Raw genomic sequence first — 15,021 nt, forward strand, 5'->3', positions numbered from 1 at the left:
ACTATTCTGTTAGGCTACTTTGTTGAAGAGTATCTGCTTTATGGCACGTGTGGCTTATTGTATTTTTCAGGTATGAATTGTGGATTCAAATTCAATTCTTTGGTTTTTGTCTTAAGACAGGGTCTCACAATGTAGCTCGGGCTGGCCTCAAAGGCACAGAGATCTACCTGCCTCTGCCTCCCCAGTGTTAGGATTAAAGGTGTGACCACTATGCCTGGCTTTAAATTCCACTCTTATGCAGAATGTTGCTGTTACAATCATTGCCTCTTAGATGCTATTCTTACTAGATTCACATATGTTACAGGATTATTTCTTAACTACATGCTTAGTTCAGTTGGTCAAGTATAGTTCTATATTTGAGTTTTGAAATAAATTTTAAAAGCTGTTCGAGCAGGGCTGAGAGATGGCTCAGAGATTAAGAGCACTTATTGTTCTTGCAGAGGGCCGTTTGGTTCCCAGTACCTACACGGTGACTCACAATCTTCATAATGTCACCCTCTTCTGAACTCTGTGGGTACCAGATATATATATACACACACAGGCAAAACAGTCATACACATAAAATTAATAAATACTTTCAAAAGTTAAAAACAAAAACCAAACAAAGAAAACTGCTAGAGCAAATTCTTCTTGCCTTTCTCCCTCCTTTCCATCTTTCCTTTAGAAAAATATCTAGATGATTCTCATTCCTTTTATTTAGAGAAATTTAAGACTCCTTTTGTCAGTATTCTAATGCAGTTCTAATTTAAACTGATTAACTGTGAGAGAAATTTCACTTCATATCATTATCACAGATCTCTTTCTATTTAAATATGGTCTCTTCTTAGTTCTTCAGTTCAATTTTTTAATTTACCTTACTAAAAATCCAAAATATTTTACAAAATCCTATTCATTTATTATGATTTGTATGATGACATTTATTCACTGTAATTTTTTAGCTAATATAATTTACATCATTAGCTTAATTGGAAAATATAATTTTGTTGTGGATGGCTAGTGAGAAGTTGATGTTTTTTTATTCTGCATTTGTCCCTTTTTTTCTGAACTCTGGATACGTTCTAAATTTTTTAAATTCTGTCATTTAAGTTTCGATTTGTTAATTACACGTTTTTAAGAACTGATGTGTGAAATTACCCTGGTCTGGTACCCTTTTCAGGAGTGGCTATGTGATGACCCACTGACTGCCATCTACGACTCATCATCTCTTCTGACTAATACATGGTCTCTGGCACATATTAGCTGTTAAAATAAATCTAGTAGTAACAATAGTAGAAGTCATATAGTTTAATGACTGAGAATTGAACCCAAGATGTTCCACAGACGAAGTACTGGTTCTACAACTCAAAATACACCCAGGTCTCCAAATCTACTTAAAATCTAAGTACTGAAAATTCATTCAGAATACTCTGCAGCAATTAGGTTAAGATGCTCTTTAGCCTTGCCAAACGCTCCAATTGAAAAAAATACTTCAGCAGAGTGTGGTGATGCACTTCTTTAATTCCAGTGCTTTCAAGATAGAAGTAGACAGACCTCTGTGATTTCAAAGTCAGGCTGGTCTACACACTGAGTTCCAAGCCAGGGAAGGAAGTAGACCCTTTCTCTGAATGAATGAATGAGTGAATGAATGAATGAATGAACATTTTATTACTGAGAGGAACATGTATATATGGTAAGAAACAATTTTTTATTAAAGATTGCATCATCTAGACTTCAATCACATATACAACTTACTCCTCATTAAAACTCCCAGGAAATCAGATCAAAGAAATGAGTCGTGTTGACTTCTGTCAACAGTAAAATGAAGAAGCTATATGCAACACATTATAACTAGTCACAGCAAGAGTGAAGATCAAAGGAAAACACAGGAACAAAAAGAAGAGAAAGAAGCTGGTCTAGCATCCGCACTGTCCCACCTCTATCAGAACACTAGATGATGGGATAAAAAGAAAGTATCCTAAGCAATTATGAAACGTGTACCTGAGTATTCCCAAAGTTATACTCACGCATCATAATCTTGAATTACCAATCCCACAGACCAGATGGCAGTCAGATACTCATTGACACCATTAGGGCTGATGTAATGCAGGGAATCTGAAGAACTGGGGTCACCATTGGAGCCGGTGAAGTCCACTCCCACCTGCCAAGACAGCAATTCTTACTAAAGAGGGGCAGGGCTACCTGAGCTAGAGGTACAAGAAAACTTCAGAGATAAGGCCCCAAACTATCCAAGAACATCTAATGCCATTTCCTAACAAATTCTCACAGCATTTACACAAACAAGTGAACAGGCCTCATCATGAAAACAACCCGTTCTTCTTTTTCTAGATTGAAGAATCATGAATCATCGCATGCAATGACCCATATTTCAGGGCTGTTTTTGCATGTCTGCTTTCTATTCCTTAAATTATTACAGGATAACCACTGGTTTGTGCATATCTGCTTTCTCTAGAGAGGGAAAATTATTCATCAACTCACCAACTAAGTCTAACTTTCATGATGACCCTAGATGGTCTATGAGGAAAGCATGTTAAACAGATTGTGTAAATTCCACAACCAAGGCAGCTTGGCAGTAAAAGAATGCTGCAATACAGGGGAGGGGGGTGAGGCAATACCTAACAGATTTGCTAGAAAACTCAGTTTTACTTACAGTAAAATTCAGCTGGCACCCTCCCATGATGTAGTCAAGAAATGTGCACTCTACAGTAATCTAGAAACAAAACACATATATGTTAAAGCCGAACTCGGTCAGTAGTGGTGCACACCTTTAATCCCAGCAATGTGAGGCAGAAGTCGGCAGTTATCTGAGTCTGAGGCCAGCCTGATCTACAAAGCAAGTACTAGAACCATCAGGGCTACGCCAAGCAACCCTGTCTCAAAAAGCCAAAGAAAAATAACCAGAACTCTCCTACTACACAAGAGAAACAAAAGGTTCATGATATATGCATTTCAGAGTTTGTATGCTGAATAGGACATGACACAAATACGTGAAATCAACCTCACATCTGAGCACATGGAACTCCTCCCTCAAGTGTCAGGACTTTACTACAACCTAAGCCCAGCAGTATTAAGGTTAACATATCAAGGGAAGGGCTCATGGTGTCAGGCCCCTTCTGAGAAGTCACAAGCTGTTACTGATTGCTGATGGAGTGAGAGGCATTTTCTTCAGGTGTCTCCACTGGTATGCTACTCACATTTCTGTAAATAACCCTAATTAAACTCACTGAGTTACACACAGGGGAGGGGGGGGGGTGAAAGTAAAAGAGACTAGTTGGGAGGACAAGAGAGGGTAATGGGGTAAGGTAAATATGAGCAAATTGCATTATGTACATTTGGAGAATGTCATAAAAACCCATTATGGTTAACCAATACATGCAAATAAAAAAAGGTGCAGCTGCAGAGTGCTTAGTTGTGGAACTGGGCAGAGCTACAAGAGTCTTATCAAAGAGAGGGAGGGGCAATAACATGAGCAAAGGGTCAAAACCAGGATGGGGAAAGCCACAGAAAAAGCTGACCTGACTAGTGGGAGCCAAATAACTCTAGACACATAACCTGGAAACATGCATAAGACCGATCTAGCCCCCTAAAAGAAGGTGACAGTGAGTAGCTTGGACAGTTGGTTGGGGTTGCTGGCAATGAGACCACAAAGAATCCCTAATGAGTGATCTGGCTTTTTAGAGCCAATTTCCTATGGAGAGAAACCTTGCTCTGCCTAGACACGAGAGGGAGGGCCTTGGTCCTGCCTCAACGTGGTGATGTGAAATAATTCATTGACTCCCCATGGGAGGCCTTACCCTCTCTGAGGAGCAGATGGGGGTGAGGGGAAGTAGAGGGAGCAGGAGGGGAGGGAGGGGAAACTGGGATTAGTATGTATAAGAAATAAAATATAAAATAATTCACACTGTGATTAAAAGCAAAAAATTAGAATATCAATGGTAAAAGAAGAAATGTAGTCACTGTATTATATAATAAGTCCAATATACTGACAATTTAAAAAAACATTTAGTAATAAAACTTTAAGAGCATTAAAAACAAAAACAAAATATCCAAGCTAGACGGAGGTGGTGAACACCTTTAATCCCAGCACTTGGGAGGTAAAGGCAGGAGGATCTATCTCTGTGAGTTCGAGGCCACTATAAGAGCTAGTTCCAGGACAGCTAGGGCTGTTACACAGAGAAGAAACCCTGTCTCGAAAAACCAAACTAAAACAAAAGAAAACAAACAAAAATATCCTTTCAGTGGGTAAAACTTGGCTTTCCCCCACCATTTATGACAGCTTATGAAGAAATTATATCCAGGATAGATATACTATGTCAGGCCATTTCCAATCTCACATTTCCTAAGACAGCAGAACACTTTCATTATTTATTCTTTGCTAAAATGTTACCAATGGGCCAGTGCTGAAGAGCACCTGCTGTTCTTGCAGAGGACAAGGGTTGGTTCCAAGCACCCACACGAAGGCTCACAACTGTCTGTAATTCTAGATCCTGAATACCTAACACCCTCTTCTGGCTCCACAGATCACTACACACATGCACACACACCTCACACATAGTACATATACCTACATGCAGGCAAAACACTGATTCATACACACACACACACACACACACAAAGTTGTCAAACCTTATAAGCACGGTTATTAGAAAGATTTCTTTATTATTTCTAATCCTATTCTTTCCCCCATGATGATCTCAAGCTCATGTAATTTCCAGCGTTTACAGTAAGGACTTGTTTGATATGAAACCACACTGGCACAAGAACTCAGAAAGTGAAGTCATTGTAAGTAGCCAAGGACAACTTACCTCACAGTGCTTCACACTGATCACACCTGAATTCTTGTAGCTTTTTTTCTTCTGTCTCTTTTTTTCATTTATGCATTCATATTCAACCTGTAATAGGAGAAAATGAAATAAAATTTTCACTAGCAATAGCCAAGTTACTAAAATGAATTTCACTAAACCTTTTCCCTAAAAATCAAATCTTAAAAGAAAAAGAAAAGAAACTAAATTTTAATCTTGTTAGCAACACAAAACAAAAACATGCTTAGGAAGAAAAATGAACAGAATAAAACAGAAATACATAAAGCCCAATCCTGTGGCCACAAGAAATTAAACTTCTAATATAAATATACACTTGACAAGAATGGCAGTCTCGTGTGCATGAGTCTTGAACCTGAGGTATTTCCTTACCAAAAGATACATTCCTCACAGCTGTGCTGGGCTTCTGTTGTCTGTGGAGGTATAACAGGCTCCCAGACCTTAGCACCACTGATTCCATGATGGAAGTACCATTTAGGCCATAAAACTTAGCAAACAGACAGCACCACCATCCAAAATGAAAACAAAGACCTCATTCATCAAAGTCCATAGTTCTGGGAAAGTCTCTAAATATACTAACCTTGCTTTTGGCTTCTGCAGTTCTGCTTCTGACTCACTGCCCTTGTTTACTGGACTATGTCAACCCTGAACATGGCTTTTGTACTTAAAAGCTCACCCTAAGAAAGGATCTCAAACACCCAGTGTAGTCACAGGTCTGCTAGCCAATATTTTCTATTGGTTTAAATTCATGACTGAGTAGTTTAGCTGGTGGATACCCCACAACAAAAACCTTTCCAAGTTTCACAATCAATGACTATTCCTCGGTTTACCTAAGCTTGCACATCAGTGATTCTTGGGCTTAGCCCTAATTTTCAGTATTTTAAACTCTGCAGAGAGGGGTGAAGTCATTCTATGGAAGAACAGGAAGGGTACACACAGAGATCACAGGACATCTGTCTGGCTTAGCCAGCCATGGGGACTCACACCGACCACTGAGGCTGGCTGTGCACTGTCTTTCCTGTGCAGGCACAGCCTTGTTTCTCCCAGTACTGGACTATGATGTTTCCCCTTCCAAGCTACAAGAGGAAAGGCTACGTCCATCACCAGAGATACACACTGTAATAGTCTGCTTTCTTCCCTGTAGTCTGGAGTGCTCACCTAGCGCTGGTCACCAGTATATAGTCTCCACTCAGTAAGACACTTGCCTCATATATGAATTTTGGATGACTACTAACAAAATTTAAAAATTTTAAGGCTTAATGCAATATAGAATAGAAACATGATAAACTAATTGCTAAGCTAAAGAAAATATAAAATAATAAACAGGTAAACTGCAGTGCTTATGTAATTGCAAAAGAATAACTTACAGGTGAGTTTCGGGAGGCTTCTTTGAGTTTTGTCATGGTGGTCTGAAATGTTCCAATAAGGTCATGTGATCCATCATTGTCATAATCATAACACTCTACCTGGAATTAAAAATAATAAAATATATAATAATCAGCATAATTTTATTAAAAAGTATCGGCTGCAATAAATGTGCCATTTTAATTAAAATAAGGGGAAACCCCTTAATATCAATGTCTAACTGGAGGAACAGGAAGAAACTATCTAGAGCGGTGCTGAAGCATGTTAAAACCAGAGCTATCCAGAGAACAGGACCCAGACAATGAAAGATGAAATCCACAAACACAGACTCCATTTTACACAGGAAGCAGTCACCAGTTCCTCTACTGTACTCTCTGTGGATGCTGGTAGAAGGCTAAATGCCTTGTTCATTTGCTTTACTTAATTATCACTGAATAAGAGCTAGAAGCCTAGCAGCTTAAAAATGACTAAATCCTAGATAATTTAGAGTTACAGGAAATATGCCTGATCAGCTGCAAACCATGGTGGCTGGGTTTGTAATTACAAGTTAGACATGATAGTCAGATTTGGTCTGAAGATTGGAAATCTTACAACACAAAGGAAAACTCTAGCAAAAAGAACAGTCAATTCATTGAAGTATCCATGCTAGGTCACACCCATTCCATGTAAGGAGGAGAAAAAGTAGAGTTCTAGAGTTCTTGCCTTAGATCTGAATCCTACTAAATGCACATTACTTCTCCCTCCTTCCTCCCTTCTCTCCTTGAAGAAAAAGTAAATATTCACTAGAATGCTAGAACTTTTCAATGGGAAAATAAGGTGCTGTGTTCAAGGCAAGCTGTATTCAGGGTAAGCTGAAAATCAATTAGAGGGATGTAAATTTCTAATAAAATTTCAACACATCAATTCATTTACATGAAAATTTAATGTCTACACAGTGTGCATTCTCTAGACAGACCTAAGAGTTACACAGAATGGAGATGCTGATCTATTATTCCCATTTTTTAGAAATGGAACTTGAAGGAATTAAGTACAAAGCCAAAAGATGCATCTTGTGTGGTGAGCAACAGGGACAAAGTAAAATCTTCTTTACACAGGACACTGTGCTTCAAAGCAGAAGCTTCTAACAAGAAGCATTTGCATCTCTTTGGTGAGAGCTCCACCAGGCTTCCAGCTTCATGAAGTTGTAGTGAGTCACCAAGGTACAATCCTTAGGATCATACATGCTCATCTGGCAGAATGATGGTTTTCTTCTCAGTTCTACACACTGACTGCTTTTCATAACTGGATGTCTTAGTTAGGGTTTCTACTGCTGAGATTAAACACTAGGACCAAGATCCATGTGGGAGAGAAAGGTTTATTTCACTTCCACAGCACTCTTCATCATCAAAAGAAGTCAGGACAGGAACCCAAACAAGGCAGGAACCTGGAGGCAGGAGCTGATGCAGAGGCCATGGAAGAGAACTCCTTACTGGCTTGCTCATCATGGATTGCTCAGCTGCTCAGGGGTGGCACTATCCACAGTGAGCTGAGATCTTCCACATCATTCACCAATCAAGAAAAGGCACTACAGTCTTGCCCACAGGCCAATCTGGCGTAGGCATTTTTCTCAAATGAGATCTCTTTCAAATGACACTAGTGTGTGTCAAGCTGACATAAGACTAGTCAGTACACTGTAAGTCTTCCATCATTACTCGTATTTTCATTATCCTTCAGATACACTTAAAATCGATCAATCTCAATCAAAACAGGCACATTCTAGAATTGCAAAGTGCTTTGTTTAAGGAGATAATCTATAGATATTTTTACCCATGACTAAGCCTGACAGTTTGACTCCTGCCCTACATATTCAATACCCAATTTTATTTATTTTTTTTTCTTTTTTCTTTCTGTTTTTCGAGACAGGGTTGCTCTGTAGCTTTGGAGCCTGTCCTGGAACTAGCTCTTGTTGACCAGGCTGGCCTCGAACTCACAGAGATCCACCTGTCTCTGCCTCCCGAGTGCTGGGATTAAAGGCGTGCGCCACCACCGCCCAGCTTCAATACCCAATTTTAAATCAACAGCCGTTATCTGACTAACATTGTCAAGGGAAAAAAATAAATTTTTTTTTTTTCTTAAAGGAAGCAAAGTCTCAAGAAAGCAGAAAACAATTATCTTAATGCTTGAATGAAATCATTTTAGCCGACTTTTTTTGGGGGGGGAGGGGAAGATCGAGATAAGGTTCCTCTGGAGCCTGTCCTGGAACTTGCTCTTATAGATCAGGCTAGCCTTGAACTCACAGAGATCTGCCTATCTCTGCCTCCCGAATGGATTAATGGGATTAAAGGCGTGTCCCACCACTGACCAGCTAGCAGACATTCTTAAACTACAGCAAAATAAAATTTTACATTTTGTGGGGCTGAAGAGATGGCTCAGAGGTTAAGAGCATTGCCTGTTCTTCCAAAGGTCCTGAGTTCAATTCCCAGGAACCACTTGGTGGCTTACATTTTAGATTTCATGGAAAAAACATCGATTTATATATGAGTCAAAGAGAACTTCAATATGATAAGATTTAATTAGACCTTAGTAAGGGCTAAAATGTTTTTTAAAAGTTTAGACCAATTAAAACTTTAAGAAGCAATAAATACATCTTTACCCTCTGAGTTCTAATTCCTCACTACAGGAACTAAAGGAAAAAGCTGCCCCTAGTCCTTTCTAAGGCAGACATAACATCTCCAGTGCAGTATGAACAGACAAGGCTGAGGCAGGATCCATTTCTCCCCCTTTTCGAGAATTTAAACACCAGTGCTATTCACTATTTAATCAACAGTATCTGAAGAACTTGTGAAATTTAAATGTCTGCATATATACATAAAAGTGTATATGTATATATATATATGCAAAAACTGCACACAGCACACTATGCACCCTCACTTCAGGCAAGGTGGCAGCATGCACAATTGTTTCTCTCTCATCCTCTGAAAACAGCGCATGCTGGAGTGACAACACAGCAATGGACCCACAGAAGATCCCGACTTTATTCTCTGCTCTGCAGTTCTTCACCAGACCTTTAAGTAACTTCCAAACAGTGCGTAAACTGTAGATGTGACCTGTCTGATGCTGCAGAGAACACAGAGCTAGAGAAGTAAAGGGAGTGATGATGTGGGGAACCTCAAAGTGAGTTTAACTAACAACAAGCTAGAGACTTAAGAATGGAGACATTTATCAGACGAAGCACAGAAAATCATTTACTTACTATAACAAATTGGCCCTGCAAGCATGCCACTGTGAGCAAAAAAACGTTTTAGAGACATGATTTTGTTGTTAATTTGTCAGAAACAATCAAATAGGCATGGTATAGACTTTTACCCTCTCTAGATTTGTCTTTAAATTAGAATTTGTAGCTACTCAGTAACATTTATATAATTCACAGTATATTTATATATTTATGCCATACCTGTATTGACATATACTGCTCTTTGACATGTCACTGTTCTTTGACATATACAAATCACACTTAACAATAACTTTTTAAAATCTCTCATAAGCTAGGGACAACTCCCTCTGAAGCTCAGAAAAATAACAACAGCACCTCTGCTATTTTACCTTTTACAATGTTTTCACTTTCAATACTCTATCTTTACCCTCTTGTAGAGTAGAAATTATACTTTATTAGCAAGGGGTTAGGTGACCTGCTTAACATCCTTTACCTGGTTAAAGAGTTAAACAAAGATGTCAGCTGTGGTCTGACTTTAAATCATGTTGTTATGTTAGGTTGTGCTGTTTCCTATTGCCTTTCCTGTTTTTACTGTATTAGGTACAATGAAGAACACAAACAATACCTTCATCTATTGAGGTGTAAGGGTAAGAAAGTTTTCTAGAAGGACTTATGTTAAGGCAGACTCAGGGACGAGGAGACAGCTCAGAAGAACCTGAGTTTGATCCTCAGACAGAACTCACCTATAAAAAGGAGAGTGTGTTGTGTTTTACACACACACACACACACACACACACACACACACACAGTGTTTGAAGTTTGTGTTTGTTCACTGGCTGGTTGGTTGAGCTTTGGCTTTGTTTGGTAAATACCTACAAATAAAAATATTTAAAATAACCATGGAGGTGTGTTCTGCTTTTCTTTGTCCCTACAATTCCTCCTCTGTTTTTCTGTGTAGCAATAGGAAGGCTCTGAGATCTCAAAATAACTAACATCTACTTTTATTTTCAAAGGGTACACTATAGGCAAAGAACGTAGTCAATGCTTCATATTTGCCAAGCAAAAGAATCTCATTATAAAGAAGACTTAAATTTTTTAAAATAAAAATAATGCTGCACCCTTAAGCATTAAGTCAACATATTAGACAACAACAATATAGTCAAATACATATGCCTGTAATGTCATTTATTTAACCAAATGCTATCTTACACATTAACTTTAGAAGATTAGGTAAAAATGTGTTCATCTATAGTAGGTATACACAGTGACTGAGTTGTTGTAGTGTACCTTGGGTTTTGACTTGACAATGGTGTTAAAGGTGACATCATTTGGTAGATACTGCATGAGTTTTGAATTTTAATCTTTTCTGTGCTAGTAACGTGATGATTTTCTTGTAACGTTGGGCAGTGGCAGCAAGCCAAACTTGCCAGTCAGCATAGGAGCACCATGGTAAATACCAACACTTAACAGTGTACTGGGTGGGTGTAATTTGGTAACTTAGGTGTATAAATGCATTTCAATATCATTTCTTTCCTCCCACACTCCCTTTTCCTCCCTTCTTTCCTTTCTACCTCCCTCCCCTCAAATAAACACAGGGTCTCAACACTAAGCAATGTTCTAACCAAGCTACACCTCTAGTCTAATTTATGAGGATTTGCATTTATAATGGGTTTACCAGGACGTAATCACATAGCAAACTACAGAACACCTGAGTAGTAATTTCAAATTACCTTAATGGTTTTGTCCATATCTCCATAGCACAGAGAGTTAAGAGAGATTTTAAAAGGCTTCCACACAGGATTCAGGTTGTTTTTTATGACCTGTAAAGATTAAAGGCTCCATTAGAACACGCAGTTCATCAGTATCTTTCTCTTTCCCGGGTTCTCGTGACATTCTTACCACTCATCCGCATTCTATCACTCAACAATTTCAAAAAAAAAGTAGGATTACATTTTATAATCATTATACAGTAAGTGTAATAAATTGTCCAACTGTAGTACATTCTGAGTAAAGAAGAAAGGTGTTTGAGAAATATATCTACCTAAATAACAATGTATACTTATAAACGGTAGCTTGTGGATTTTTTTTTGAAACCAGGCATTTCACCATAGTCCCAGAGGATCAAAAAATAGAGCAAGATAATGATGAACTTTGTGGGTCCTGGGGAAACAGCTCTGCAGTAAAAGCAGTGGACCCAGGTTTGATTCCCAGCACCCACATAGTGGCTGACAGCCATCTGTCACTCCTATACTAAGGCATCCAATGCCCTCTTCTGGCCTTCATGGGCAACTACATGGACATGTTATATGGGCATACATGCAAGTAAAACACCAATATACACTTAAAAAATTAAAAACATAAATCTTGATGTGTTGAACATGAATTGGAAAATTAAATCTAGATTCTGAATTTTTAAATTTCAATATTACATATTACATAGACATACGAATGTATTTCTTTTTTTGACCATTGAAAAAGGCTGAAAGTTATAACATCCTAGTATAGATCTAGCACTCAGATCTTGATTTCTACGGCGTATGGTAAGAACTGACCCCTTCTAACTCTGAAACAGAATAAATTATAAACCCTATCGATGCTGGAAAAAACCCAGGATGCATCTGCATCCCTTCATCAAATCTGGATTTAAGCAGTACAAATATTAATGTATGATGACAATTTGTGAGTTTAGAATGATAAAGACGAATATGTGGTAATGCAGGTATACAGACTGCAGTGGTTTATACATATACAGAGAGAGAGAGAGAGAGAGAGAGAGAGAGAGAGAGAGAGAGAGAGAGAGAGAGAGAGAGAGAGAGGCATGTTAAAATTCTTATTATAATAATGCCAAAGGAAACAACTATTCTACTTTTAGATTCAAGTACTTACCTCTGTTCGGTGAACCATCAGCCAGTGGCCATCTGATGTCTGTTTGTGAAACTCCAAGTATGGATCTGACTTTCCAAACAGATCCTACATTTAAGCAAACAGTTTTCACTCTCTTATTAAACCCTGTGTGAACACACCTTATATGTGATTTTCTATATATACCTCACTGGTCCAGCTCCATAATGCAAATATACTGGTTGCAAATATCAATCCCATCATCTCTAATGCTAACTTAGAAATGTGTGGAAATATACTAGGGATGAATATTAAGGCATTTGTAATGACTAATCCTGCGTATCAAAAACACGGTACTTTAAAATATATTGATAAAATATGTTTTAGCTTAATGTCAGCATTTTAAGTTTCTATTCACATAGTATTAAATACAAAAATATACCCCAAACATTAACCATATCAACTCTATGACAGACAGGGCAGTTAGCCATGGGAAGGGAGACTGGAAAGTCTTTCTTCATTTTGAAACATACATATTGCTAACTTAAGTGTTTTTAAAAGTAGATGGCACTTCTTAATACCTCAAGTAATACATGCAGATTTATCACTGTACTGAAGGTTTATTTAGTCTTAAACTAGCCTCAGTATTTAATTAAGACCTTAGTTAGGGTTGGAAAGTTTGCTCAATCATTAAGAGCACCTGAAGCTCTTTTAGATGTCCCTGGTTCAGTTCCCAGCACCCACATCAGGCAGCTCAAATGCCTGGTAACTTCAGTTCCAGGGATCCAACTCCCTACTCTTCATCTGTGGATAGCAGGAATAAACAAGATGCAGACACACATACGTAGGCACTCAAGATGTACACATAAAATATAAAAATAAAATCTTTTTCTTTAAAGACTTATGATAGAACTATTTCTCTTTTGATCAAGTTTAATGTCAAACAACATATCTGGTACAGTGAAAAATAATACGACTATAGGGAACTAGTTTTTTAACCTTATCTCTAAGAATCTTAAGTCAATGAAAGAAAATTTTTGTGCTCTCATTTTCTACAACTGATAAAAGTTTTAACACATAAGTTAACTTAAAAAAAAAAACACATTACATGCTTTGTGAAGTATCTGAATTAATCCCATGGGAAAGGCAAAGCATGCATTCTGAATAGATACCATTGTGAAGGTCAAAAAGCAGCCCTTGTTTGAAAGTTCATTAACTTGTCCGTATTAATACTAACGCAAAAGGTAAAGATTCTTGACTGACACCTAGGATATGGTAAAGTAAAAACTAAGGGATGAAAGAAGCATGTGTCACACAGCCCAAGAATGGAGACGTGAGGAAATTCTGAGTGCTGTGAGAAAGCTCCAAGAAAACAAAACAAGAGTCTTGTGACCTCAGTTTCTTCAAAAACACAGAATTGTTCTTGGAATGTGTTGTTTTTGTGCTCCTCCCAGGTAGAGCACATAGAAGTAAGTTTATTTCAGGTGCTGTTATCCATGTGACTTTATGGAAAAACATGTTTGTTTTTTTTTTCCCACATGTGGCTTGTCCTTGTGATTGAAAACTGTACACGATTTTTCTTAGGCCTCAGAGTATAAATTGTCTGATGCTCTGAATAATGTTGGTTACTGAATTTATTCTGCCTCATTTTTAGGTCCTACTCTCCCAAGTTCATGCCGCCAACTAGAGCAGTAAATAGTATGTACCTACTGAACTAGATTAGTTAAGGGCTGTGAGTAGATAACATAAATATAAACCCAAACACAGTTATGCAAATATATAGAGAATATGGACAAACATACAAGTACACGTATGTGTAAACACCTATGTGTATAGGTATGTTCACATATGTATAAGTTTGTGATCATCTATGTATGTATGTATGTATGTGCACATACACATATGTAAAATCTTAGTGCTTATGAAGTTAAAGTCACAAAATATAAATATTTGAAAATATTGCTTATAGGAAAACTAAGAACAAAACAAAAAGAAAAAAAGAAAGAGAAACTAAATCTCTTGGATATACTTTGTTTGATAGATTTAGATTGAAATCAGGGGACTGTTTCTTTAGAGACGTGTTACCTGCCTCCTGAGTGTCAAGTCTACAAGTACTGCACCACACTTGACTAAACTACAGTGTAACGACTCTCTCTCTGTGTATGTGGTGATGAAGACTATACTAGAGCCATAACAGACTAGGCAAACTCTCTACCACTGAACCATACCCCAATTTTTACATGATTTTAAATCAAAGTTTTTTTTAAGCAATCCCTAATAACAAGTACAAAATGAAATTTTATGTCACTGTGACAGAGATTATTTCATTAAAATGTAAGAATTTAACTCCACCTTAGTGGAATACATATACCTCAGCTCACACTGAAGTTTAAGAACTGTTACTTATACCATTGATACTTTGTTCTGAAATAAATAGTAAGTAAAAAACAATATGTGATTGTGTTAATATCATTAAGAATTGTGATTTTCAGAGAATGTACAGACTTCTATAGGACAAAGGAATGTTTCCTAACTGTATGGATTGTCAGATGAATGGATGTGGGGTGAGGAAGGAAGGAAGAAGGGAGTGAGGGACAGAAAGTAAGAAAAAAAGACGTAACAAAGAATTTATAGACCAAAAATTATCTTAAGAGGTATTTTAAATAATTACACTTTAAAAGGTCTTTATAAACATACCAAAATATTGCCGCTCAAAATGACATGGTGTTTGGGAAGAGGGACAAATGTTAGGAATAGGAGATAGAACATGATATTTGTTGCATGGTTTTTTGTTTCTGTTTGGTG

The 15,021-nt window shown here is 37.6% G+C and overlaps 1 protein-coding gene across 2 annotated transcripts in view; it reads right to left on the reverse strand.

Annotated features, from left to right (window-relative positions):
• Window positions 1–15,021, reverse strand: part of Cpne3 (copine 3) — a 42,691-nt gene that overhangs the window by 10,635 nt on the left and 17,035 nt on the right. For both annotated transcript variants that reach the window (XM_038347932.1, XM_038347933.1), the window contains exons 6-11: window positions 12,262–12,345; window positions 11,106–11,195; window positions 6,185–6,283; window positions 4,803–4,889; window positions 2,648–2,707; window positions 2,004–2,137 (exon numbers count right to left, since the gene is read on the reverse strand). In XM_038347932.1, coding sequence (XP_038203860.1) covers window positions 2,004–2,137; window positions 2,648–2,707; window positions 4,803–4,889; window positions 6,185–6,283; window positions 11,106–11,195; window positions 12,262–12,345 — 554 coding nt within the window. The remainder of the gene's footprint in view (window positions 1–2,003; window positions 2,138–2,647; window positions 2,708–4,802; window positions 4,890–6,184; window positions 6,284–11,105; window positions 11,196–12,261; window positions 12,346–15,021) is intronic.

Source organism: Arvicola amphibius, chromosome 11, assembly GCF_903992535.2.
Source record: "Arvicola amphibius chromosome 11, mArvAmp1.2, whole genome shotgun sequence".
Lineage (NCBI taxonomy): Eukaryota > Metazoa > Chordata > Mammalia > Rodentia > Cricetidae > Arvicola > Arvicola amphibius.